Source organism: Eretmochelys imbricata, chromosome 14 (assembly GCF_965152235.1).
Source record: "Eretmochelys imbricata isolate rEreImb1 chromosome 14, rEreImb1.hap1, whole genome shotgun sequence".
In the NCBI taxonomy this organism is placed as follows: domain Eukaryota; kingdom Metazoa; phylum Chordata; order Testudines; family Cheloniidae; genus Eretmochelys; species Eretmochelys imbricata.
In genome coordinates, this window is record NC_135585.1 from 6,534,714 (window position 1) to 6,552,095 (window position 17,382).

General features: G+C 48.6%; 1 protein-coding gene across 2 annotated transcripts in view; it reads left to right on the top strand.

Moving 5' to 3' along the window:
- Positions 1–638: 638 nt before the first annotated feature.
- Positions 639–17,382, top strand: part of WIPI1 (WD repeat domain, phosphoinositide interacting 1) — a 32,675-nt gene continuing 15,931 nt past the window's right edge. For both annotated transcript variants that reach the window (XM_077833069.1, XM_077833068.1), the window contains exons 1-4: positions 639–747; positions 5,394–5,476; positions 7,447–7,616; positions 13,003–13,099. In XM_077833069.1, coding sequence (XP_077689195.1) covers positions 671–747; positions 5,394–5,476; positions 7,447–7,616; positions 13,003–13,099 — 427 coding nt within the window. In that variant the 5' untranslated portion in view covers positions 639–670. The remainder of the gene's footprint in view (positions 748–5,393; positions 5,477–7,446; positions 7,617–13,002; positions 13,100–17,382) is intronic.

Genomic DNA, 17,382 nt, shown 5'->3' on the forward strand with positions numbered 1-17,382 from the left:
TAAGTCAAGCCCACACTTCAGTCTTTGCAAGATCAGGAGCTCTTCCAGACCTGGTCTGTCTTACTATACGTTTGTACAGTGCCTAGCACAATGGAGGGACCTGATTTTGGTTGGGACACTAGTAGCTAAAGGCTTGGTGCATGGGAAGGGGAAGGACAGAATTATTCAAATAGTAGAATGGTGTTGTTTAACACTATAGATATAATCCAAGACACTCGTTTTAGCTAGCTGGCAGCCAGGAGGGGCTAGGGCTGTTCCCTCCCTTCCAGCTGTTCCCTGCCCCCAACCCCTCCCCCCCACAGCACATCTGTCAGGACTCCCGTCTGATGCAACCACAACACAACCACGTGGCCATAGGCGGCAGCCGCTCCTCCCCTCTAGCCAATCACAGCCAGCCCTGTTGGCCTAAGGGGCGGAGCGTTCCTCCTTTGCCCCGCCCTCCCTCTCCAGCAAAGCACGCGATTGGCCGATTCCAGGCCAGCGGCGGGCGGGGCGGCTGGTCCGAACGCCCGTTGGCCAATAGGAGGCCTCACGCGCGAGCGCCTGCGCCCGCCCGCCCGGGGCTCCAGCTGTTTTGGTGGCGGCGGCGGCGGCTGGCCGGGGCGCGGCGGCGGCGGAGGAGCCCGGGCCGGCGGGGAGCCAGCGGGGCCGGGGCGTCCGCGCGCCGCCCATGGAGGCCGCGGCGGGGGGTGGCCCGGCCGCGGGGCCCGAGGCGCTGAGCTGCTTCTCCTACAACCAGGACTGCACGTAGGCGCGGCGGGGCCGGGCGGGGCCGGGCGGGGGCCGGAGGCGTGCGGGGGACTCGGGGGAGGGGAGAATGAAGGCCCGAGGCGTGCAGGGGACTCAGTGGAGATGGGAGAGGGGCAGAAAAGAGGGGAGGGGAGGGGAGAATGAAGGCCCGAGGCATGCAGGGGACTCAGTGGAGATGGGAGAGGGAAGGGGGGGAGGGGAGAGGAGAGGGGCAGAAAAGAGGGAAGGAGGGGGGAGGGGAGAATGAAGGCCCGAGGCATGCAGGGGACTCAGTGGAGATGGGAGAGGGAAGGGGGAGGGGAGGGAAGGAGGGGGGAGGGGAGAATGAAGGCCCGAGGCGTGCAGGGGACTCAGTGGAGATGGGAGAGGGAAGGGGGGGAGGGGAGAGGAGAGGGGAAGAAAAGAGGGAAGGGGGGGGGAGGGGAGGGGAGAATGAAGGCCCGAGGCATGCAGGGGACTCAGTGGAGATGGGGGAGGGAAGGGGGAGGGGAGAGGAGAGGGGAAGAAAAGAGGGAAGGGGGGAGGGGAGGGGAGAATGAAGGCCCGAGGCATGCAGGGGACTCAGTGGCAGATGGCGAGAGGGAAGGGGGGGAGGGGAGAGGAGAGGGGCAGAAAAGAGGGAAGGGGGGGGGAGGGGAGGGGAGAATGAAGGCCCGAGGCATGCAGGGGACTCAGTGGAGATGGGAGAGGGAAGGGGGGGAGGGGAGAATGAAGGCCGGAGGCGTGCAGGGGACTCAGTGGCAGATGGGGAGGGAGAAGGGGGAAAGGGAAGAAAAGGGAGAAGGGGGAGAATGAAGGCCCGAGGCATGCAGGGGACTCAGTGGCAGATGGCGAGAGGGAAGGGGAAGAAAAGGGGGGAGGGAGGAAGAAGGAGGGGCGGGAGGGGAGAATGAAGACCCTAGGCATGCAGGGGACTCAGTGGTGATAGGGAGAGGGAAGGGGCGGAGGGAGGAAGAAAAGGGGGAAGGGAGGGAGGAAGAAAGGGAACTGGGGGGGAGAGGGAAGGGAGGAAGAAGAGGAGGGGAAGGGGAGAATGAAGGCCGGTGTTCAGGGGACTCGGAGGAGAGGGGAGGGAGGAGGGCAGGAGTCGGATGGGTGTGGGGAGGAGAGTGTGGGGCAGGGGGAGGAGAGCCAGCCAGGCAGGCTGGGGCACTGGCCCTGACTTGTCCCCAGAGGAGGGGAGGGAGATCCTCCCCGCTTAGCCTGTGGCAGGGCAGCTGCACTGGAAGGGGAACAAAGAGGCAGCTGTGTCTCCCTGGCTGGCTCCTGTACCTGCGGCTTCCAGGCCAAGTCAAGCTGGTCCTGGCAGCCTTGAATCTGGCTAACCAGGCTGGGCTTTAGCTAATTGTTGCTGCCTCTCAGGCTTTCCAGCTTGTGCCAGGTTGCTGCGTCCCAGCAACTCAGTCTCTGGCCCACACAGGAGCAGCTCTCCTGTTGGGGAAGAGTTGGCCCCAGCATTTCAGACCCTGGATACTGAGCTTATAGGAAGGGTCAGTTGTGCCAAAGCTGTCAGGGTTCTGTTGTTGAAGTTTTCTGTACCAATAATATTCATCTGTCCCATGTTTGAGCCTTGGCCCATGGGGATATCTGGCTGTTGGTGTGCAACTTCACTCCAATTCAGCTCTCCTCTTTCCTTCAGTACAAGCAGCCTTCCTTCTTGTAGAGCCAAACCACTTCTTGTGTTGGGCCCAATCTTGCAAGGTGCTGGGCACCCTTAAGTTCTTGCACATTGGAGACAAGGCATTTCATGGGGTTGGGCCCCTTATGCCACCAATTATTTATATTTCAGCTGAGAAGATAGAAAGTTTAACTCCTTGCACAATATAGTGTGGAGTCGCATCATACACGCATTTAACTTACATAAATTCAACTATACATGCTCGACCAAAAAAAAGATAGAAAAATAACGATTTAAATAGTGTGGGCTGAGCGGGGCTGGCAGCAGGAATCCTGGCCGCCAGGAGCTGGCGGACAGAACCCCAGACAGCAGTGGGCTGAGCCACTCAGCCTGCTGCCGGTCTGAGGTCCTGGCCACGCTGAGCCTGCTGCTGGCCTGGGGTTCCGTCCGCCGGATTCTGCCAGCCGGGATCCCGGCCACCGGCCCCGCTCAGCCCGCTGCCGGCTGAGTGAACGGAACCCCAGGCCGGCAGCGGGCTCAGCGCGGCCGGGACCCCAGACTGCAGGGATCAAAGTAAAATTTTTCTCTTACCAGGAAGGGGCAGGGCCTCAGGCGGAAGGGGTGTGGCTAGGGGGTCAGCATCCCCCGCTAGCCTGCCCATCTCACATCACACTTCCTGCTTTACCAATTTGTGCTTTCCTCACTTAGTGTCACTGTTGTGCATTCAGGGCTCGGCTGGTCATGAGCTACATTGACGTTAACTGTGAAGAGTTGTAATGGCAACATCTGGATGCCTATAGAGATGATGTGAGCCTTAGTTTATGCCTCTGCTTTTTTGTTAAAGCCATTCAGTGCACATTTCTTGGCAAAATGGGCACTTAAATAGTTGTTCAGCTATGAACTATTTCTTGGCAAGATGACTTGTGTGGTAGCAAACAGTGACGCTTCCATCGGGTGATCTCACTGCTTTACAAGGCAGGGTGCATGCTATGTCCAGTTTACAGATAGGGAAACCTAGGCACAGCAAGTGTCTCTGCCAACTTCACCTAGCGAGTTAAATATCGGGGCTGAAATAAAGCCTTGGTCTGACAGTCTGCTTCCGTAGCCACTAGACTTGAGCATAGTCTCCAATACATTTTAGAAGAGGCAAAATGTGAACGGTATTCTTCCTAATATTTAATAATCCATCTCAACCCTGAGTCTTCCTAAGTAGCTCAAAACTATTGCAAATACAGCATAAGTTTTGCAGGAGTGGGGAGGTAGGTTTTCCTAGTGGTTTAATCCAGCAGTGGATGTATTCTTATGCATAGGTATTTATGGAAAACAGAATGTGTTCTATAGTTGCTAGAACAGTAGCTTGCAGGAGAACTGAATTATCTATTCTGCAGTTAACTGGATATCTGCCATCAAGGGCAGGCCTGTGGTTCTTGGTAAATGTCTGGTACCAATCACCAATAGCTGTCCCTGTACGGGGAACCCCCAAAGAGGGAGCTTTATTGGCAGTTCTTCTAAAAAGTAGCTAGCTCCATTAAATAGTGTCAAATACAGTTTTGCTTAACCTATGGTTTCTGTCTACAAGAGAGCAACTTTTACTGGATCCTTGAGTGGTCACTTAACAGAAGTTTCACTTTAAGAGACATGGGCTGCGTTCTACTAGTTCACTTGCCCTTTACTACAAGACCAAAGTCAGTTGCTAAGATATCCTTATTTATGTACTCAAAGGTATAGGTACCAATATTTCTACAGAGATTTTGAAAGAAAGAGAGTTCTGTTGTTACGTTTGCACTGTTATCTTACATTTCCAATTACTAAGTATTTGAACAAAGAGTGCTTTGATGGAGTTGGTGATGTGCTTCTGGTTTGGGGACACTGAAGAGTGCTATAGTACAAATACTTCACTGTTCTCTCTTGGTCTGTGATGTTCTAAACTGGTTGCTGATTTAAACTTAGGCCTGGTCTACACTACGGGGGGGATCGATCTAAGATATGTTGACTTCAGCTATGCTATTCTCGTAGCTGAAGTTGCATATCTTTGATCGAATTAGAATCACTTACTTAGCCTCCTCGTGGCGCGGGATCGGCCGCCGCCGCTCCCCCGTCGGCTCCGCTTCCGCCTCTCGCGCTGGTGGAGTTCTGGAGTCAACAGCAGAGCGATCGGGGATCGATTTATCGCGTCTACTGTAGACGCGATAAATCGATCCCCAGTAGATCGATCACTACCCGCCAATGTGGGTAGACGTGGCCATAGATGTTGACAATTACTATAGTCAAGATCTGGCTAGAGCAAGTCTGCATGGAAAGAATAAGCCACCACTTTGCACATATACACTTGTGTCTCATTATCTTTCTTGGTGTCCTGGAGGCAGCAATCAAACCAGCGAGGCCTACACAGCCCCTGCCAAAACTCCAGTATTTCTAGACAGACATTTAAAGACAGTCTCTCAGCTTAGATGCATTGGAGTCAGAGAAGGGTCTTGCTTCTGCTGGGTAGAAGTCATTATTGGTAGCCTAACAAGTGTATTATTCCCTTTCCCTCCCCCTAGCAGGCTTTGGAGATTTTTGTATGTATGGAAGTTCCCACACAGCTTTAGTAATGATGCTCAAGTTAATATAGTTGATAGTTATTAACTTCTCAAGGAAGTTAGTAGGGACTTCAGTTTAAAAGCCAGATGGTGGGATATGGCCCCAGTGTATGTCAGTTTTTCCTGCTGTGATATAGGACTATTGAACCCTCTTAGGGTATTCTGCAATTTAATTAACATTTATAAAGCTGTCAGCCTCACATGCAAATTGCTATTAAGACACCTTGTTGTGTGCACCCAACAGTCAGATAAGAACCCCAACTACTGGGGTGGACAGTTATATCTGTTTTGCATTGAAATTTGCATATATGACCAGGGGAGTTGCTCCCTGTAATTGATGCATTGTATTAGGATCTACTAATTTAATTTTCTATGATACTCAGTGGTTTCAAGGTTAGAGCAATACACTGTAAACTAATTAGCGCAAATTTTCTCTCTTGCAGCTCCCTGGCAATTGGAACCAAAACTGGATACAGACTTTTCTCCCTAAGTTCTGTGGAGCAGCTGGACCAAGTCTATGAAAACAGTAAGTCTGTTCTCGATGCAGCAGCATATTGGATGATAATAGGCTTTAGTTTGTATTACTGCACTTCTGATCTGCCTCAAAGGAGCAACTCCATGTGGTTAGCTTTCCTGCTGTAGCACAGATGGCATCTGCCTCGACCGTATCCTCACTGGAGTAGAGCTGTGCTAGTTACAGCTATGTTTAAAGGGACATTGTCAGGTTTAAAAAAAAAAAGAAACAAGTCAATTGGAAACACATTCTGACCTATATGACTAATACCATTGTAGGTTATTAGACCTGAGCATTTAAGAGACAATTCACTTTTCACTATTAGGTTGTTAGTTCACGCTTTCCATTATTCAGACTGAACGAAGTGTAAACGCTAGTCAGTCTTGCTTTCTGGTAATTTCATATCTCCATTCTTATAGGTTAGCTCAATACAACTGTGTTTGAGTTGCAGACACGAGAAGGCTTAAATGCAAATACTTTCGTTAGGATCAGTAAGTTTTAGACACAAAACTTCAGCCTTCTACCTCATCTGCAAGGGGCTTGACTCTGTTGAGCAGCTTTTTTGTTGCCAAACTGTATATAATGCAGTATTGTTTGCTAAACTCAGACTACATTATAGGTTAGATTTTAAAAAATGCTCTAACCTAGATGCTCTGCTAAAGCCCTTTAACCTTGTTAGAACACAATTTAGCCTTATGCATACTGATCTGCCAAATAGTGTTGATTCACAGCCAACTTGGTTTAAGACCTTGAAGTCCTGCATAGGTCACCTGAGGCCCTTTGTCAAATTACACTATTTTGCCAATCAGATTGGGGGTCACCTACTAGAAACATGGTAGTCCCAACAGACAGAGAGAGATTTTAGTCTCACAGCACAGCTGGAACCACACAGGGTTCCTGAAACAGGCTATAATCATGGATTTCTGCAGCCTTCGGGAACACTGTTTGGTTCCACTAACAGTGGCAACTGGAAGAGTGTTTTAATACAACAGTGTAGTCTGTGATGCTAACAGGGTCCCCAAAATGGTATAAGTGACACTGTACAAGAGACCAGGAGCACAGGCTGGCTGGCATACTTTAGGGGGACAATCCTGATCCACACTAGTTAGAGAGCCCATACTAGAATATTGTTATCTCCAGAGTTGCCTGTTGTTTTTAGACCCCACTTAAAATATTGTAATCCAGGTCAAGCACAAGAATAGCGTTTAAACAAGATTGGAGCTAGCACAGGTCTGCCCGCAGCATGGGTCAGTGCAGGGATCATGTAGAAAATTCGCTGCCTGCAGCTGGAGTGAAAAAGGAGGCACTTCTCCCAGGTTATCTGGGTGTACTGAGGAGGAGGGGTTGTGGTGCTAAGAGAAAGAGCCCTCTTTATTTAGAGAAAGTCAACCAAAGTACCATGATGGCCCATGGCCACTGTGGGGTTGGGGAGGAAGAGAATATCCTGTGCCTTATCTTCCTTTAGGCCATCCCTTTCCTCAGGGAGCCCAGGACAGTGCAGCATGTAGTTACAGGAAATAACAGACCATGCCTTGCTTGTCTCCTGCCTCAGGGAGTCCTGATCTGTCCGCTCACAGATTCATCTCTTCCCCTGTAAGGAGCTTCTCTAGCTCCCTCCCAGGACATGTATTTCCCTGGATTAAGGTAAACACCTAGGAGGCAGGGCTCATTCCCTGCTATATCCTGTTCCCTCCTGATTAACTACAGCTGGAGGGCCCAAATGTAGGTATTTCAGGCACTAAGTTCCTGTCTCCAAAGGAAAGACCAATTAACCCTTTCCTGTCTGGGCCCGGTGCACACCCCATCAGAAGGCCTAGATGCAGCCATGCCAAGGAAGGGTAATTGTTAATAAAAGCAGAACTGTCATGACTAAGCACTTAACCCTTCAGCTCCTGAGCTAGGCACAATGCATGAGGGATTTTACTCTTAAAGAACCAGACCCAAGATAAAAATATCCTTCTCACTTTCTTTTGGCTGAGCAGATGAAATCCTGGATGTTTACATCGTGGAGCGCCTCTTCTCCAGCAGCCTGGTGGTCGTGGTAAGTCACACCAAGCCTCGGCAAATGAACGTCTATCACTTCAAAAAAGGGACGGAGATCTGCAACTATAGCTATTCCAGCAACATCCTGTCCATCCGGCTGAATCGGCAGGTAAGGGCATCGATTACTTGTGCATTAATAGTCAACTAAGTCTAAACACAATAGGCTTGACTCTGCCCAGACCTCGCTCTGGTTTTAGGTCGTTCTTGCTCCATTGACTTCTATGGGGTTATACCCTCTTCCTTTAGCCTTATGCTCTCCTCTGTGCAAAAAGGAGAGGTCAGAGAGGTACTTTCATACCCACTGGTACCCACAGGTGATCTACATCTTGAACTGCTTTAGCCCTTAGACTCTGTCACTCAGTTACATCCACTTAACAATACATAACTTGTATCCCCTCTGAATATGGCTCAGGCATGTCCCTTAGTGAAATGTATGTTTTAAATACATTCCTTCCTACATTTCCTTACAATAACTCCATGTGGGATGGGATGCTATGTGATGGCAAAATGTTGCTGGTGAGCTTTAAATTGGAAGGTGATAAATTAGCTACACTCAGTTTACACAGCAGTAAACAGTTAAACGAAGCTGTTCCGATTAAACAAAATCGCATGCTCCAAAGGCATGTAAACTTTTTTTCTACCACATCTTCTCCGTGGATGCCGTGCTCTGGCTTCTGACCTACAGTGGCATCTTTGTCACAGATAACATAGTCAAAGTTAATAACACAAGCCTGGGTGTAATTTGAACTTTGCCTAAAGGCTGATGTCTCAAATAGCATCCATCAGAAGCTCATAGCCTCGCTGTGTTTTTTAAAAGTGTAGCTAGCACCTGAGTCATGCTGAGGAAAGCTTTGAATCATAGAAGATTAGGGTTGGAAGGGCCCTCGGGAGGTCATCTAGTCCAAACCCCTGCTCAAAGCAGGACCAATCCCCAACTGAATCATCCCAGCCAGGGCTTTGTCAAGCCTGACCTTAAAAACTTCAAAGGAAGGAGATTCTACCACCACCCTAGGTAACACATTCCAGCGCTTCACCACCCTCCTAGTGAAAAAGTTTTTCCTAATATCCAACCTAAACCTCCCCCACTGCAACTTGAGACCATTACTCCTTGTTCTGTCACTGCTGCACTTATGTGTCCTATCAGCTCTCTGTTGTTTGGTTTTTTTGGATGTAAAGTCTTCTTTTTTCCATAATCTCTTCCAAAAGACATTATCGGTTATAAAGAGTGGAGTATATTACAATACAAAAATAAACAGACTGTATAATTGTATATAATCAGCCGTTTCTAGGTTAGCAATAGTGAAATCTGCAGTAAGCATCTCCAACAGGCAAGCCCTGTCTTGAGTTTCTAGTAAAGTTTTGTATGATCATGGGCTTCCTATAGCTTGTGCTATGCTGTAATTAACTTTGTACTAAATTAATTTCTTCACTGAAATGTATTGTGGCAGGTAAGAGGATCTGGTAAAATCATCACTTCCTTTTGAGTTCTAATTTATGTATTGCAAATTTCAGTGTAGTTCTAGGAGCCTACCGTTCGGTTTGGTGGTGTTTACTCCCCTGGGCAATCTCATGGGCCAGAAGGATTCCATGGAGGAAGGATGGTACAGTGGTTAGGGCACTGGCTTGGGACTTGGGAGACCCAGGTTCATTGCAAGTCACTTGGTCTCCCTGTGCCTTAGTCCCCTAGCTATAAATTGGGAGTAATTGCACTGTCCTGTTTCCTGCGGGGGTTATGAGCATAAAGACTTTAAAGATGGAGGTGCTCAGACACATGGATAGATGGTGTAAGTGTCAAACACGAATATGAGGGAAGAGCTGCATTATTCTAGTGATAAGGTCACTGTCCTGAGAAGCGAATGCTCTAGCCCAGGTGGATGCAATACAAAATGGTTATGACCCAGCCCTGGAGAACAGACAGTACCAGGTCAGCACAGGAGAAATAAGCAAAAGGGAGTTTTGAAGGCAAGGGAGGGTATTTGTCACATGGGATGAGAGCTGTTCTATACCTAGGGAATGAGAACGCACACCCTCTCGTGCTTGCCATTGGGCATAACTGTTTATTTCATATCAGCTGTCATTAAAATGTGTATACAGTGTTGTAGCCATGCTGCTTCCAGATATTAGGGAGACAAGGTGCTGAGGTAGTATTTTCTGGTGGACCAACTTCTGTTGGTGAGAGAGAGAAACTTTTGAGCTTGCACAGAGCTCTTCAAAGAGCTTGTCTTTGAAAGCTTGTCTCTCTCACCAAGAGAAGTTGGTCCAATAAAAGATATTACCTCCCCCACCTTGTCTCCTAAAAATGTGTGTGAAGCAGATTCATCTAGACTGTTTGCAGGATGCTATATGACAGAATCGCTGGCTCACCCAAATATCTGAGAGAGCGTGCACAAAAACGTCTCTAAATACTGTAGACAAGGTGGCCCAGATCCCCCATCATTAATGCATTTTGTTTCCATGCATTGCACTGTGAAATCAGTACAACCTGGGCCAAATTTATCTGTGGTGTAACTCTGACTTCAGGGGACTAATCTAGCCCCTCTTGCGAGTTAATCTGGTGGAGATCAGGTTATGCATTCACTATGTTACTCTGAAAACGCTTGTCTTGGATTTGAGTGTGGAAACCATACTGCACTGGAGAAAGTCCATCGTAGTGTAAAACCCATCCAAGTCAGAGAATCGCTGTCAGCCGTGGAAGTTTAAATAAGAACAGCTCTCTTTGCGCAAACAGTTTTGTCTTTTGGTTTGATCTCTTAGTGGAAAATCTCGGTTATTCATACTGAAGAATCCATTTGAATTAGACTCTTGAATTAGACAGCTGCTGTTTCATGGAAACACTTTGTTTCCAACCCTCTTATTACTTGTACGTGGTGAAAAACAAGATTTTTTTTTTTTTTTTTTTTATTATGCCGGAGCAGGGGCTTGTGCTTTTGACTAGTGAGAAGCAGCGTTCATATTTTAATGAAAATTCCCTGTGTTTTCCTTGGATCTCTTGGCTGCAGTCCCGCTGCCGAATCCTTTTGATGTACTTAACAGAAGGACCCTCGTTCCTTCTCAGTGTGCAGGTCAAGATAACTAGTCTGTTTGTTGGTATCTAACTGAAAGCGTAGAGGAAAGTGCCATGGAGCAGTAAGCGATACGTTCTACAGGATGTCCGTTGTATTGATTATAGTTCCATCTCTCACCCCAGGAATTACTACGCACAGTTCTAAGGCACCATCCCCCAGCATCTGAGCAAGACGCGCGGACGTCTTCACTAGCTCCTCATCCGTTTCAGCCGCTCAAACCTGCCCTTCTTGGGCCCAGCTCGCCATTACTTGCCTCTTGTGCAGTGCCTTGCACCAGTGCAAAGTGAGGGGCAAACACTCCCACTCTCACCTGATTGCATTTGATGCTGGTGTTAATGACAGCTCAAGGGGCAGAGCAATGGAGAATTAGGCCTTTTGTCTGAAACTCTCCATGGACTTGTTCAGGCCTCCCTCCCTGCTCCCACCGCTCACCGGGTGTCTGCCTTCCTAGGATCTTGTTCTTCTTGGTATGGGAAATTTCTCATCCGGAGCTCCTGTCACCTGAAACAGCTTTGTTGTATTTCTGCCCCTCAGACGCTCCATCTCTCATCTGAAAACCTATTTGCATTCTCCCCCAGGCACATATGTCTCTCCCTCTGCTTCTCTCTGCCTGTATATCAGCAGCATTTTATTGTAGAACTCTGTGAAGCCTTGAGATGCCTTTGCATACCATACACTTAACACGCTTTATTTTCAAGTCTCCGTTATAAAGTCGAGAGCTGTTCTTTTGGAAAGTGCCATTGAAATTATGCTAAACGCATGCCTCCCTGGAAATCCTAAATGGTTTTGGGAAACAAAGTACTGGCTGCTGTGGTTAGCAGGAATAGAAGCTTCTCTTATAAGAAGGCTTTGATTTCAAGTAGCATTGGTTGAGCCTGTAGTTATACACCAAGGCCAAGGTTTTCAAGCATGGGTGTCTAAAGTTAGTCACTGAAATCCCATATGTAGCCCTTAAATAAGTGGCCTGATGGCCAAAGGGATGGAAGCACCTGCCGCTGCAGGTACCCTGGTCTGAAGGTTCTGATCTGGTCTTTTAGTGCCAGGTTTTCAGAGAGGCTGAGCACCTGCCATTTCCACTGATGCTGGGGGGAGCTGCAGGTGCTCAATGCTTCTGAAAATAGGCCCTCAGCTGCCCAGAGCTCCCTCTCCCTTACTTCTCAGTGCAGAATACCTTGGTGACAAATGTCTGATTACAGTGCCACTGTTTTGAGGCTCAGTGCTGCGTAATCAGGGCCCTAACGTTAACATCATGACCACACTAGATACACCTCTGGGGAATTCCTCTGTTCCTTGCCATCAGTATTGCGAGTGGCTTCAGGCTAGGTGGGTGAATGGACGAACAGCACAATCAGATGGAGATGGTGCAGATCACATTAGCTGTCATTCCCTATCCTACTGCCAACATAAAGTGTTTCTCCTCTGTTGTTCCCACTGAGCAAATCAGCCACCCTGCAATGTGTGTCCCCTGGTTGGAACTTGAATGCCGGCCCACGGCTTGGCTATGCCATAGACCAGGGGTCTCCAAACTTTTTGAATTGTGCACCCCCAGGGCCAGCTCTGGGGAAGCAAAATAAAAAAGAGCTGCCACCGGCCTGCCGCCCAGGACGGCGCGGGGGGAGGGGCCGGCCTGCCAGTGGCACTTCTTCGGTGCGCGTCTCCTGCTGCGCACCCCCAGGGATGGTCTTGCACACCCCACTTTGGAGACCGCTGCCATAGATAGCCCTGGAGCGGAAAGCAGAAGATAGATTGTGCTCCCTGATTCTGAGTTAGACGGCATCCACGAGTGGCAGGCACTTCTTTTGGAAGTGGTGGGAGCCTCATCGCTTGGACATTTTCAGCTAGATTGGACAAAGTTAGAGTGTATTGTAGGGAGCAAGGCCACGCTGTGGAGGAAATAGACTAGAAAGGATCTAATAGCCTCTTTACAATCATATAAATTAGAGGGGAAAGTGTCCTGCTACAAAAGAAGCCACAAAGAGAGAAATGTTAAAAGGAAAAGCATGGTTTGGGTGGGGAAGGAATGAAACTCTGTGGTATTATGAGACCACTGGCTGCACCCAGATAATTCCTAGCATTCCCACAGCACTGTACATTTGCAAGTGCTCTTTAAAATCAACTCTCTCATAAAGTCAAGTCAAAAAAGATTAGGGGGTGTAATCTTGGTTCCAAATGCAGGCAGTTCTTTGCAGCCATGTGGTGTAAAACCGAGGGCTTCTCAATTGCAACGGATTTGAGAGGAAGATCTTCGTCTCTCTGATCCATTTTGGAGTTCAGAGATGCCTGGTAACTCTCTCTGATTGCAAGGGCCTGAGTGAAAGCGTGAACTTTGCTGTGAAAGACAAATGTAACTGCACCTGCTGACATGTTTTGTGTGTATAGGGGGAGGGTTAACAAGTTGTGGTTGTGTACCTGTCGACTGTTTTGTTGCAGAGGCTGATTGTTTGCCTGGAGGAGTCAATTTATATTCATAACATTAAGGACATGAAGCTTTTGAAGACAATCCTGGATACCCCTCCAAATGCAACAGGTAAGTAAAGGAGATCTGATCAAAGGAAACTAATGACAAGCCAGGTGTTCTGCAGAGAGCTCCACAGATCTGAAACTTCACTGTAAGAATTTAAATCAAGTCAGTGTCGGCATTCTTACTAATGTATTTAGTTTAGCATGTAGAATCCAGAAATGCACTGAAGAGAGTAAATATCACCAGTGACCTGTACGTGTGAGAGGAGCCTTGTCCCAGCAATGCAGAGCTGGGGGAGCAGGAACCAGGAGTGGAGAGGGTGCACAGCTGAATGGGTGAACTGCACCAAGTTACAAGGAAATAACTTCACTGAAGGACTCTGGCAACACTGCTAGGACTCGGTCTAACTGCATTTATCTCACTGCAATACTCTTGTTGTAGATTGTATAATACATGGCTGCCTTTAAATTCCCAAACATGGGTTGGCTACGATCGACACTCTGATGTGAGTTATGGTAAAAGGAAAGGGATTTTGTTCTCCGAGTATTAGGTTTTTAGCTGAGGACCTTGGAAGTACAGGTGCATGTATAACTGACATGTCTGACTGCTCTAACCCCAGGATCCAGCCTACACCAAAATCTCTTCCATAGCTGACCTCCAACAGGCAACATTCTGTCTCAAGCAACCACTTAAAAGTATCCCTAAAATTCCCAGCATAATTTACTTCAGCCGTACAATCAGATGGCCCTGACATGCTCCTCTCCCACATCTTAACCTTCCTGGAGTTTGCCTTTATTTTTAGATAAAGTCACAAAGTCTTAAGGTAGGACCATACTTAGACTTCACCCCACGAGATCCTTCCTGAATGGGAGGATTAGAATTTCTCCCTTCCGGACTTCCTGCTCTTTCTTCTGTCTTACTTCAGATATGCTCCCAGCCTTTTGTGTTCCTGTGCAAATGAGACCCAGCTGCTTTTGCTGCCAGGGTGAGTCAGCAGAATAGCTCTGTACCTCCACACAGGGTCATGTAGCTTGACACTTCATTATAGACTTCTAGTTAGACCATGGCCCAGATTCTCTCCAGGCCAGTGTACACCCTAACAGAGGCCTGTGGCAGCCAGGAACGTGTTTACCTTAGTGGAAAGTCCTTGAAACTACTCTTCTGCCAGGGACCTGCATGGGGCCAGCCCCAGAAGTGTACAGTGCTGGGCGGGGAGTGGGGTGTGGCCAGTGTGTCTAGGGACTGCACGAATTCAGTCCATCTCTCTGAGCAGCCTCTACCAGAAGAGCTCCTGTGGAGCCTGGCCACAACTTAACGCCCCTCCTTGCCCATGGCAACCTCAGAGAGGGAAGGCAGCAGCAGAACCCACCTGGCTTCCCTCAGCTGAATTCCCCTCTGTCCTGCTTAGGGGGAATCCAGCTCTTCATCCACTAGCCAATGACATATTTTGGTGGTAGGAGGGCAGTCTGCAGTGGCTGCTTAAGGTGGGTTCCGCTGTACGCTGTTCTGATGTCACAGCCATGGATTGTGGCATCTCTCATTGTAGAGTCGCTGATGCAATCCATCTCCATGGAACGAATGCTGGGCTCCTTGGCTTTCTGGGGACCCAGTGCCTGGCCCTCCAGAGTGACCTACTTTAGTCTCCTAACAGATGGTCCCTTGCTGAGGATTAAACATACTAAAGCTTCACATATAATTTAATGATTTTTTTTAAAAAAAAAAATCCCGCAAGGGACACACACACCCAGGCATGCTGTTGTTCTCTAGTAGCCTGAAAGGATCATCGTCTTGTTTCAAAAGCAACAGCACGTAATGATAACATGGATTATCTGAGAGTCCAGGGCAGTATATACATGAAGGCATCAAGAGGGGGTTTGCAGCATACAAACAGTGTCCTTGAATTGGATGGGAAATGTTCTCAATAACTCTCTCTCCACAAACTCACTGCAACCAAGTGTTGGCGAAACGTTTCCTGCTGTGGTTCCACAGAGAGGCTTTCCAGAAAGGTTGCGTCTGATTAGTGTTGCCTTCTCAGTCACGTTCTGACATCTTCCTCAGCACAGGTAAATGCCCAGCTAGGGTGAGTCTGACTGTGGATTTCATGTGTGAGGGAGCCACCCTTGGTTATTGGAGTGCTAACAGCACTTAGCACACTGAATGCTTTTCATCTCCCAAGAGCTTTACAGGCTGCTAACAAGTCCTCTCCAGCCACCGCTGTGAGGGAGGAGAGGGAGCACAGCCCTATTCTGCAGATGGGGGAAACTGGGCAGGAAGGTTAATGAATCCCCCAAAGCCACAGAGTGAATCTGTGCCAGAGGCAGGAAACTGATTTCTGAGTTCATGGTGCTCAGATCCATTCAAAGGCTACAAGATCGTGTCAGTGGGGAGTTGTAATTAGGCCAATTGCATTTTTACCAATGATGTCAGTTGCTCAGCAGTGGGATGGCTGCAGTATATTGACCCTGGCAGGACATTCTGCTCTCACAGGGAAGCCTCTTCCAACAGACTGTTCTCTTACTGAACTTTCCCTGGTCCGGGAAGAGCCATATTGCCTGGAGACTTGAACTCAGCCCATCTCTGATTTTTCGTTTCCCTCTTCTCTCTCAGAAACTGTAGCATCAGGCCCGGCCTCTGCTTCAGTTTCCCCTTCCTGGATCCAGTAACTGCATCGAGGCTCTCCTGTATCAAACACCCCTTTGTGGGTTCTGGTTTATTAAACTAACAGCACAGTTCAATTTCAACTTAAGTCAAACTGGTCTTCCCCTGACTCCTGCAGCCCCTTTTTGCTCTAGGCCACCCTCAGACTGCTCAGCTATGCTAAGGACTGGACTGATCCCTGGAGGCTGACAGTCCCTGAGCTAGCATGGAGCTTGCCACATCTGCCCCATCCTGAGCAGCACTCTGAATCGGGGCCCATGTTTGCTTACTTTGGGAGCCCTTCACTGTGTAGTTTGAATACTCTGAGATGAGATTGTCCTGCACCGTCGGAAGAAATCGGACGCGTTGCACCTCTACCTCAGTGGCTATGCTTCTCTTTGTGCCTTAAAGAGGTCAGCTCTGTGTATTTGTATTCTTCTTTTTCCCTGGCCTGGTTTCCTGTTTGAGTCTTCCAGACAGGCCTGTAGCAGGGCGCGATTGACTTGGAACTCAGCTTCTTAAGCTTGAAAATTCTCTAGATCCTGTGTCCTCTCCAGCCTGACAGGAAACCGTTTCACGGAACAGTCTCCGTTGTTGCCTTTAAACGGTAATGACTGATAGCCAAGGCCTTCCTTTTGAGGGAACTCATTCCTTATCTCTTTGGCCTTTTATCTGCACTTGTTATCAAAAAGTCTCTGGTATATCCTTGATTTCATTTCTGCCCCCTTCGCCCCCCAGATCACATTGTTCAGGCTTTATCAGCTGCCTTATATTATTTAAAATGCTTTTCCCACTGCTGTCAAGTTTATATGGCTGCAGCTCGCCTCAGTCCAAGGTAGAGCAGTGACTAGCACTGTATAAATACCCTAGATTGATAAAGGGATATCTCAGGCTATTGGATGCTGCTGTTCAGTTGAGGCTTTTGTTCAGTTATAAACAATGATCTGAAACACTGGCTGCAGCTAATCCTGCACTGCTGTTGGGCGTTTGCCAAGGCAGTATCCTGGCATGACCAGCCCCATGAAGTGTGTGTGTGGGGGAGGTGCATTTCCTGTTTGGAGAGCTGAGCACACAAGCTGGCCGGATGACAAATAGCCTTAAACTCTGCAGCCTCCCTGACTTGTGGCACCTTCCTAGCCATGCTCAATGAGGTTTTACAAACCCACTAAATCAGAAATCCATATTCTCACAGGGCCAGCAGTCCCCTACATTCTAACAGCAGCTGCAGTGTGTGTTTGAGGGTGGAAAGAACCAAGATTCATTTCAGTACATGGGCAGAGTGGGCAGGGATGGGCCATAGGCCGAGCGTGCAGTACCCTAGAATGAACCCTGTTACCATCTGATAAGCACCTGGGCTCCTGCCCTGCAGCCAGACACTCCCCCAAGAGGTGGCACGTGAGTTACTGGAGATGGGCTGGCATGCCATGTGGTGTACTCTGCACAAGGTCCTGCAAACGCTGCAGCCAGCCCCGAGAACAGGCTTGGAGGCACCCAAAATGTCACTTCAGCTACCCCTGAAACTCACATGAGGGTAGGAAAGATGGCCTAGTGGATGGGGTGCTAGATTGGGACACACGAGATCTGGATACAGTTTCCAGCTCAGCCATAGGCTTCCCATGTGAGCTGGGGCAAATCACTTAATTACCCTGTGCCCCATTTATAAAATGGGGATGATGCTTCTCTATTGCACAGGGGTGTTGTGAGACTAAAAT